The sequence below is a fragment of the Diadema antillarum genome, unplaced genomic scaffold, assembly GCF_040938485.1.
Source record: "Diadema antillarum isolate AM-2024a unplaced genomic scaffold, OU_Dant_1.0 seq00000637_RagTag, whole genome shotgun sequence".
Taxonomy (NCBI): Eukaryota; Metazoa; Echinodermata; class Echinoidea; order Diadematoida; family Diadematidae; genus Diadema; species Diadema antillarum.
This window is the reverse complement of record NW_027271554.1, coordinates 1,802,490-1,813,557: the sequence shown is the minus strand read 5'-3', so window position 1 is coordinate 1,813,557 and position 11,068 is coordinate 1,802,490. Positions and strand designations below refer to the sequence as shown.

At 36.7% G+C, this 11,068-nt stretch overlaps 1 protein-coding gene across 1 annotated transcript in view; it reads left to right on the top strand.

The window, feature by feature from the left end:
- Positions 1-229: 229 nt before the first annotated feature.
- LOC139736353 (oxysterol-binding protein-related protein 1-like) overlaps positions 230-11,068 on the top strand; it is a 105,638-nt gene continuing 94,799 nt past the window's right edge. Inside the window, 5 exon segments of the mRNA XM_071647109.1 lie at positions 230-801; positions 838-983; positions 1,902-2,062; positions 3,863-3,974; positions 9,148-9,233. Of these exon segments, the coding sequence (XP_071503210.1) occupies positions 311-801; positions 838-983; positions 1,902-2,062; positions 3,863-3,974; positions 9,148-9,233 (996 nt within the window). The 5' untranslated portion in view covers positions 230-310.

Sequence of the window (11,068 nt, the reverse complement as noted above, 5' to 3'; positions counted from 1 at the left end):
TTGCAATTACGTCAGGTAAAGAATACTCGAAGGAGATGTTGAATTTTGTCAAATTCTCAAGTCCAATTGGCCAAGTGCCTTCTTGAATTGAGCTGTTTATTTCCAAGAATTTCAGTTATATTTCTCAATAGAAAAAAATATATATTTTCTCTAACTTTGTGGAACTGCTTGAATTTACAATGTGAAGCACACAAAATATCATATCTGTACAATACACTGTAAGTATTACAGATTGAGTGACTTTCGCATTTCTATGACTATTTGTTTTTGCTTCATAGGTTAGTGAGAAGCCTGCAAGCAGAGTTTTGTCATGGCAGACGACAGTAGTATTAAAGAATTCAAGGATTGTCATGACGACAGTGATGCTGATGATGTGCTGCCAGAGACAACAGACTACAGAGGTAGTCCAGAAACTCCACCTGATGCTAGTCCACAAACTTCTGATGAAATCTGTCGACACATGAAGCCAGCAGTTAGGAGATCTGATCTGGAAAAATTCACCCACGGAGAAATAGATGAGAATGGAGGAACAGGAGGAGGGGGAGGAGGAGGAGGAGGAGGAGGAGGAGGAGCAAAGCAAGATGACAGTTTCTTTGACTGTAACCATAGTGATGGAGAGTTGAATGAAGGCACTGAGCAGGAGCAGACCCTTGTTCATGAGGGGAACAGGAATGGACTCGATGGTCATGAGTCATTCAAAGATACCGAAAATGAGGAGGTGGAGGTCAGGGATGAGTCTGTGGAGGACCAGGGAAAGGTTGAGATGATGAGCGTAGATGATGCTGTTCAGACCGCATCCAGGTATTTGAAGGATGGAGGAGGAGGAGGAGGAGGAGTAGGAGGAGGGAGAAAAAGAGATGTTCAGGAAGACCAGGAGATGCTCCTCCTAGCGGCTCGCCATGGCGACGGACCGGCTGTTTACTCACTCATCCGCAAGTACGAGGGTGTGCTTGATAGAGCTGGATTTAGCGTGAATTGCAAAGGTCAGTTGGTCAATTTCATGAGCAATGATTGAGATGATAGTCCCAATTAAGGTTAAGGTTAATGCATGGGAATTCAGGAAATCACCAAAAAATGAATTACCATTGGCAAATTCTCCCACAATGAAGTATGTCTGCTCGTACCTAATGAACCTTCATTCTATGGTCATTATTCTTTTTATAGTCAGCTTTATCTTCCTTGTGGAATAATCTGCCCCAGATTAAGTATCAAGTATGTCAACATAGTTTAATACTGAAAACATCCCCTTAAAACTCATTTAATTTGTTCACTCTGTAGTGTTCTCACTAGATGTCTGCATCTTTCTTGACATCTCTTCTCATTTCTTTTGTGGTCTCAGAACACATGGAGACCCTTACACATTAGGCTGCGTTCACATAGAAGTATACTATTCGGGTATTCGGGCTTGTTTTTGGAGGGCACGCGAATAGCTTGAATCGAACGATAGGATTTCCTCACACCGGTTCACATAGGAGGGCACTATTCGAAAGTACCGAATAGCTGCGAAAAGTATAGCAAAGTGGGAATCGAGCTTGTTCGATTTTCTTGCAGCGTATACCGTCTCTCGTTTATGAAATAATGACTATTTTTGTCTGGATTTGCCCTTTAGCAAAAATAAGCATGTAGACTGACATTTTGATGCAGTTTAGAAATTGTTAATAAGATTTGCTGGGATGTAGGAGGAAGAAATCCTCACTGCATGGGATGGTGAGTTGACGGTGCGGGTGATGGTGTATTCGGTGCCCGAATAGCGAAAAGCGAATACCGAATACCGAATACCGAATACCGAATACTTCTATGTGAACGCAGCCTTACAGTGATGTATGCTTTACAGGAAATTACCTATCATCAGTATCATTATAGGTTATGAAGACATTTTGTGACCTTTTCTATGCTTTCAGGGCAGCAAAAATCAAACCGGGGTTGGACACCCCTCCACCTCGCTTCCTATTTCGGCCACGAGAAAGTGGTGCTCATTCTCCTTACCCATGGTGGAGACGTTAACGCTGTCAATCCCATTGGGGACACACCACTTCACAAGGCAGCTTACATCGGCAGAGAGGTAAAGATTTTCACAAAATACCAGCTTTCACATAAAGGGATGGTATAGTTTTGGTGGAGATGGGGACCTAGGTTTTAACTTTTTGAAAAATATTAAATGGAAATCATCCATATGAAATAGTAAGGAGCATACCGCCGTACATGTAATTCTGATAGGAATGAAAGTTTATTTGACAAAAACCACTTTTGAAATGGCTGAGATACCCCAATATAAGAGGTCCTCATTATTAGGTCCACTCTGTTTTGCTTTGTTTTTAGATATCTTAGCCATTTCCAAACCAATTTTCATCAAGTAAACTTTTAATTCCTCTTAATTTTTTTTTTATTCATTAATGTTTTATGTAAATGGTTCATAATTATATTTCACAAAGAGTTAAAACCTGAATCCCCATCTCAACCAAAACTATACCATCCCTTTAACCTGTCAAGTCTTGTGAATCATAATTTTACTATAAATATTTGTAATGTTTCAAAGAAAGGATTCTCTTCCCTTTTTGAGCCCTTTATGACTGTTTGTCTTTGTAGCCATATTTGCCAAAAAACAAACAAAAAAACAAACAAACTCCTCTAAATTGCAAGATATGTAACTGATTCAGAAGTTGGCAATGTATTTCAGAAGATGAAACTTTGTATTTCTTTCACAAGTTGGGAAGTTTTTAAAAGTTTTTTTTTTTTCAATATTGTGCAGATTATAATGAATTCAACCAGATCCATCCAATATTTCCTGTAGTATAAAGATGTGTACAATGCACTAAAATTCAGAGGTGTGGATTTTAATGATGACAAAATGAAAGCAAAATCCTGGGGTCTTCATGAGCTCAGAAGAAAAGGTATCTTGTAACTTACTTGATATCATTATCTACTAGCACTGACATTTTTCTTCATTCCCATCAAAAAAAAAAAATCAACATTAAATTGTCTGGGAATTTACTGATTTTTTCTTTTCTGACTTATTTGTTTTATATATTGTATGTATTTGTATTATATATTTGTATGTATGTATATCATGTGTCTTACCAATACTGTGCACATTTAACCGCGATACATTTGTTATTTCATATCAGATAACCACATGTAAGATTGTTTTGTATCCACTTATTACCATTTTCATAGTGCATATTCGGGTAATTACTACGGCAAAGGCAACTGAACATGTTAAATTTAATAGCAGACGTACAACATACTGTAAAGTAGTTATAAAGTAGTTGGAGTGGTACATATACACTCTGTAATTTTCCCTTTCCCCCCTACCCTTCCTCCTCTCTCTATCCCTTATTCTATCCAGAGTAGCTAAGTATAGGGTCTCCATACCGTCAAGCCCCGGCTTATTTTGGAGACCCTTCCGTTTAAGTTCCCTGCCTAAGCTGTTCGTATTTGTTTTATTTTGTACTAAAAATATGTGTTGATATACTGTTTGTTATAAATGACTTGTACAAAATCATATCTGATGTAACGGAATTCAGCAGAAATAAATCAAATAAAATCAAATCAAATCAATATAGTTTTTCATCGATAACACAAAATTGACACTGTTATTGCTCATATCTCATAAATCATTTGTGGTGAGCCATAGCAAAAAAGAAAGGAAAACTGCAATTCGTATTCAAAGACAAGAGGACACTTTTTATGAAGTTACATTTTGAGCTGTGAGCTACATCATTGTTCCTTCAATTATTTGAGTTGGAAGTTCAATGTCCATTGAATTTCTGATGGTTTTATATTTGAAAGGACTTAGTCCAGTTCTTGATTGAATATGTAAGTTCATTTTCCATTGAATTTCTGATGGTTTTATATTTTGAAGGACTTAGTCCAGATTTTGATTGAGCATGGAGCTGACGTGTTCGCTCTCAACTCTGAGGGGAGGTCACCCCGTGATGTGGCATACGGTGATGAAGTTCAGAGGCTGATTCATGGTTAGTCTAATAATACTGTAAAAGGTCAAAGGTCAAGGACAATGATAATGATGCTTTTACCAAAAAGTGTAATTTCCTGCCAATACCTCAACTGGGAATGTCCAATGATATTGTGGTTTTGGTAGACAGGTAAGAAATGAATGGACAGTTTTTCCACAAATACATGTATAATAATGTTGATTAGATTAATGCCACTGTACTATGTTACTTTCATTAAAATGTAATTTCCTTGCCAATTTTGTGTACTTCAGCTGAGAATTTCCATTGGTAATAATATTTGGTAAGAAGGATAACAATGGATCATGTACATGTATGCCTTAAATTTTGGAGTCAAAGGGTTTTAAAGGTGAAGTTTACCCAAAGTCTATTAAGAATGTAAACCTAGATGCCTTCTGTGAATTGGAAAGTCAGATTATAATTTCACTGGGTGAATGGAAAGAAATAAACTGGGCAAGTGGTGCAGAAAACTTGCAGTTTTGTTATGATTATCTGGGAAGTAGGGCTTATTTCCTTTGTACAGAGAATTAAGGTCGAAATTTAGAGACCTTTGGTTATTCAGCAACCAATGGATAAAGAATGGTGTGACCAAAATAGAACTCTTGTGAAAGAGAAGATTTCTGAACCACAAACAACGAATTATACGAATTGTGATATGAAAGGATACAGCATGACACCTCAGGAATGTGATTCCTCTGACTCAGTGAGTTAAAGGGGAATGAGTTAAAGGGGAGTCAAAGGGACTGTACAGTACTGGTTGAGGTTGGGATTCGTGTTTTGAACATTCCTAAGTGAGATAATGACAAACCTCTTATGAAATATGAAAGAGCATGTAATTTTAAGAAAGATTCAATGTTTCTTTGATGAAAATGGGCTTTCAAATGGCTGAGATGTCCAAAAAATGATAACAATAAAAGGCGACAGGCCACGCCTTTTATTAGGATCTCTTTGTTTCACCTTGTTTTTGGATATCTCAGCCATTTCACAACCGATTTTCATCAAATAAACTTTTGATACCCCTTAGAATTGCATGCTCTTTGACATCTCACAGAGTGGTTTCTGATTATCTCGCAAAACGTTAAAAGCTAAATCCTCACGTGGACCAGAACTGTACACACCCTTTAAAGGGGAATGAGTTAAAGGGGAATACTACCCAAATATAAAAATGTGTGAATTGAATGAATGCAGCAAATTGGGTAACACAAATCAGCATAGAAAGTTTAAGGAAAATAAGATAATCCATGCCAAAGTTGTGAATTTTTAAAGTTTTGGTGCAGCCATTGCTGGATGAGAAGGCTACTATAGTGTTCAGTTGTAGGCTACAGTATACACTTATGGGGTTTTATTCTCCTTTAAGTCAGGTTGATTTTATCCAGCAGTTGATAGTTCTGTTATAGTACAGTACAAAAGTACTGGATAACTGGGGTTTAAATAGCCTCTCTGCAGAAACAAACATGTGGTACATTGTCGAGTGATAGAAGAGAATTTGCCTTGAATGTATATAAATTGGCGGAAACAGAAGGCCATGTGACACAGAGCTGAGCACTAAACAAAGGCCAATCTTTTTGAAGGACCTCACCTTCCTTCTCATTACTCGTTTGCAAAGTAGAGTCACCGGTCAGTCGCTGATAGTTTGTAGATTCCATTTGTAAGTTGTGATCAATCAAGCACAAATTGGCAACTCCTTGGTACATGGATGGTATGAGCCAGACAGTAAACCACACAAATTTTCACTCATCTACATTCCCTGCACACACACACACACACACACACACACACACACACACACACACACACACACACACACACAAAAACAAACCAAAACCCAACAACAACAACAACAACAAAAACAGTAGCCATTGCATTTCAGGGGCTAAAGAGTAAAATTATTATTTTGCTGTGAAAATTGTATTCCCTTCCAGTAGAACAGAGAGATGAAGTAGAAGAAGATGAAGAAAATAATGGTAATAGTAATGATAATGATAATAATAATAATGATAATAATAATAATAATAATGATAATAATAGTAATAATAATAATAATGATGATCATGATGATGATAATAATAATAGGAGGAGCAGGAGAAGAAGTAGAAGAAAAATGAGGAGGAGAAGAGGAAAAAAGAAGATGACAAAGAAAAATTGAATAAAATCTGAATGAGCTCTTGAATTTCTAAGGTGACTGCACATTAGAAGTTCCTGATGACATGACAGCGCTAGTGTGAAAAGAGGAAAAGGGTGATTAATGAGCCCAGTGACATGGTAGCCTCTATATCTACTGCTACAGGTGGCATGTGAAATAAAAATAGGTCTGCCTTGAAAGGTGAACTCCTTAGCATACTTCACAAAAGTGAACACATCTTCACTAAATGTTTGCAGCAATGACCTTGATGGTGTACACAAATAGAAATGGGGCCTATTTCATACACTATGATTCTTGTAAAGTTGCCACTTACAGTAACTGGAGTTGCAATAGTGCTGATAGGGCAAGAACTACAGTACTGTAAAACATGATATATTTGCGGCACGAAATTTTCGCGAATTGGAGCCGACGGCCTTTTTCGCGGCAAGAAATTTTTGTGAATTGCCTCTGGCGTTCAATGCATATAGTGTAGATAAGACATTTCGCGTGCATTTTAATTTCGCGAATTTTTGCGCTCGCGAAATTCGCGAAATTAAAATGCACGCGAACATTTCTCGTTTTACAGTACCAGTATTCAACTGTGAGCATTTAAAGGGAAATTTCCTCCTAATTGCACAAACACAGAACAATCAAAGAATAGTAGATCAGTGAAAATTTTGTGAAAATCAGACACTATGAAAAAAAAATGTATGAATTTCAAAGTTCAGATAATAAGACAAATTTGCATCTCTATGTGATTTCAATATTGAGCAGCTCTCTGAGCATTCTGATTGTTAAAAAATATTCACCAAATTTTCATTTTTCTTCTGGGAAAAATTTTCTTCATACGATGTTCTTGCTGTATGATCAGAGTAATACATGTTTGCATGCCTTCAGTAGTAGGTAAGTTCTGTCTGTGCCCAAATATTTGAGAACTCCTTCCCCCCCCCCCCCCCAAAAAAAAAAAAAAAAAAAAAATCTGATTTACACCTGGACTTCTCTGATTTTCTGTTATCATGCAAAACGACAATTTGCAATATATAGCAGGACGGAGTTTCCCTTTAAGCACTACCATATTAATCACTTTTGTCATGTGGTACTGCAATCATTGTAAATCATTTCATGAGTGGGCCTCTTGGTAGTATGATTTTCCACATGATTCAGGATGCCAAAGGAAACTTGGATGTACACCACTAATCTCAACTCTATGAGTGGTATACACACAACACACACACACACATACATGTACATTAGTGAAGAGAAGCAAAAACAAACATTGAGGGGGCCTCAAGCAGAAATATGTGCATGTATGTTTTACTTTAGAGTGACTCATAAAGTCTTATGATGTACATACACAGATTGCTGTATAACATTCCTTTTAGTCACTCGCCTTTTGAGGCAAGCAGATTTTCAAATTGTTACAGAACTCTTGACCAAAAAATGGTCTAGAAATGTTTATAAGAAATTTTATTGAAAATCCCTTGAAAGTCAAGAGTTTACTAACTTGCAGACAATCATTTGTATAGACAGCACATGTTGATTTGCATGCTAAAACATCAGGGGCGGATCTAGCTTTTTATAAAGGGGGGGGGGGGGGGAGGGTGTGGGAGGGGGGTGTCCCTCCTCCCACAGTAGGGAGAATTTTTGAAAATCTGTGTGTGAAAATGGCGTTTTCTTGCATCTAAAACACCACTATTTATGGTATAGAGGTCATTGCCAAATTAACCCCCCCATGAAAATTTGTAAAATTTAGTTGCATTTTCCTGCAATGTAAGGCCAGTTGACAACACACTTTTTTTTTTTTTTTTTTTTTTTTGGGGGGGGGGGGTTGCAACCCCCCCACCCCCTCACCCCCACCCCCCTCTAGATCCTCTTCTGAACATATTGAAGTAACAAACTTGGTTTGATCAAGTATTTTTGTTGCATTGCTCTGGAGCTTCTACATGTAAGTGTTGGAAAGTTGTTGATATGAAATTAAAAGTGTGTCGCATCAGTAAACAGTAATTGTCTTATGACTTTTTATGGTTTGTAGGAGGTAGGAGGCAGCAGTGAAAAAAAAAAAAGTGGCTTCAAAACTGTGGGCAAACATTTTTTTTCTCATTGCTCCAAAACACTTCCACAACTTTGATTTTCACTTGCCCCAGGCAATGGGGCAAGTGCTTAATGTACAATTGTAGCACCTTTCATGTAGAGTATCAGAACATTTGAGTGATTTTCACAGCGTTACATTGCCATATGATCTTCAATGATTGCATGTTGCATACAGCAGACCATTTCAATGTGAAACTCTTCCCCATGCTGAAGCTTATCAATGTTAATAAATAGATGAAGATTAAAAAAACAAAACAGTCAAGGTTTCAGTTTTCCAATGTCGGCAGCCAAAGAAATTACAAAGTTTTGGAATATATAGTGCTTGATGTGTTTTCACGAAGTAGTGATTTTGGTCATAAATAATTACAAATTAGATCATATGATACCATGGCTTTTCTTTGACTCACACACCATTAATGTATAAACCTATTGTGAGATGTCCAAATGATGAATTGATGCTTGGTCAAAATGTTTCCATTGGTTGATCTGCATTATGTTTATGTATGTTCCATTTCTGTAATTTGTTAATACTATGGACACTATGCAAAGTGCGTGTGTTACACATTGATGGCATTGTATTATGTTATATGTTGCTCTTTTTAGAATAATAATAATGATATATAATACATTTATAAGGCACTTAATACAGATGTTTCTAAGCGCACAGTTTACCGGAAAATTAATATTTAGTCCAAAATAATACAAAAACACACACACACACGCAAAATAGATACAGTGTATAAATGCAATAAGTACTGAAAATCAAAATCAGTGTGCACCTCCGTCGACCGACCAACAAATGGACCATTTTGAAGGAGAAGTTTGTTTTTGAGTTTGTTTTTGTTTTTGTTTGTTTGTTTATTTTTTTTTACTGCTGAGCATTGGCACCAACTCTATTAAACAGTATGTGTGTATACATATGTAAATATTTATATTTTTCCATTTATTTTTTCCTTATTTCAGGAGCTGAACAGTCTCAGGATTTGAAGTCTCAACGGTCCCTCCTAGAGGCAGCCTCTGAGGGTGATGTGGAAATGTTGACAAAACTGGTCAGTGTAAAAATAAATTGGCAATAGGTGTGAAATGAATCCTTTATCACCTCACTTACACTGCCAGTGATCTGACATTTAGAAACATATGGGGATTCATGGTAATCTCGGGGCACTGTATAATTGTAAAGTATTTTTATTTTTGCCAATTTTGTAATTGTTTTTATTGTTACCATTAATAATAATGATGATAAAATAATAACTATCCAACTCCGGTTGTGTGGTCTCTAATAGATTCTTAATCCCCCTTTTGAGAGTCCCCTTTTTGGGAATTTCTCGCTACAATGATAATAATGATGATGATGATGGCAATGATGATGATGATGATAATAATAATAATAATAATAATAATAATAATAATAATAATAATAATAATAATAATGATAATAATAATAATAATAATAATGGTAATAATAATGATAATGATAATAATGCTAAAAAATAATAATAAGGACATAAATAATGATGCAATTATTATTAATATTATCATCATATTAATAATAGTCATCATCATCATCATTGTAAGTAGTATTATTATGTCTTGTAGTAGTAGTGCTGTGGTTAGTAGTAGTAGAAATCAGAAAAATACTTGCTGTCAAAAACTACTTGGTAATTAAGTTTCCAAGATGGTTTTGTAAGTGCAGAGTTACCAGGTACGTGATTCCATGTCTCCATCGAGCTACTATGTATGTGTAGCTGCACAATGTGTGTGTGATCACGTGAGTAGTTTGACTGGCATATTGAAATGGTGCGGCATGACGTTGTGCCTACCACTTGTGTCTCAACGGGGAGTGCTTGACGAAGCCATTTATCTTCTTCAGAGTGGCAGTGTGGAGCATTCAAATTTGTATCCTGGCACATGCTACGACAATTTATTTACCAGAATAAGACTCATTCGTCTATCCACCATTTTCACTCCTACTTTTCGGGATCGCTAAAAATTTCCTCTCATTTGATAAATTGTCCCCTATCCAGTGTCTGTACAAAAGTACTTCAAATTTTACAAGATGCTTGCTACAGTACATATCCCTACAGACACCTATAATTTGAAGAGGATATGTTCAGTTCAATTTTGTTTTTACCAATTCTTGCTGTTACGTTAAAACCTAGAATCTTTTCGTAGGAATCTCTACAGAGCATGATTAGCTTCTTTTTAGTTGTGAAAAAAAACATTCAGGAAGATTTTAGTCACAGCAGAGTTGATGAGATATATGTGTCTTAAACTTTTCATAATATCTTGTGTATAATTTAGAGGAACACCATGTTCCATAGTACTGTGAGATACTGTCAAGTTACCGGAAGAACGACGATACATAATTAAAGATAATAAAAAGTTTTGGTACCTCAAAAGCTTCCCTGAATTTCCTTGTCTTGGTTTGTGTTTCAGGTTAAAGTACGTTGTCTGTGAGAATTACTCGCCCCAAAGTGCTCTCATGTCTTAGTAATCATGCAATAATGGTTTCGTACCAGAGCCGACGCTGTACAGCGTCGATAAATATTGTACGAAACCACTGACTGCGACCAGCAGCGTGCAGCCCATTGTACGCAAAGCTAACTGCGACCAGCAGCCCCATATGCATAGCGTAATGGGGCTTCGCATTGTAGCATTCAGGATCATGACAGAATTAGTATCGCGGGTAAATGTCAACTTAAAATCCAAAAATTCTTCGATTTGAAGACTTACCAATTAAGTTGAAGTATTGAAAACAGGCTTCGAACAACGTTTGGTTCTGCCAATAGTCCCTTTCCGTTCGAATTGATGACTGAATGTGACTCGGTCGAGAGGACCTTGGGAGAGCTACATACACTGGATACCATGGCCAGCGCATGCGCAC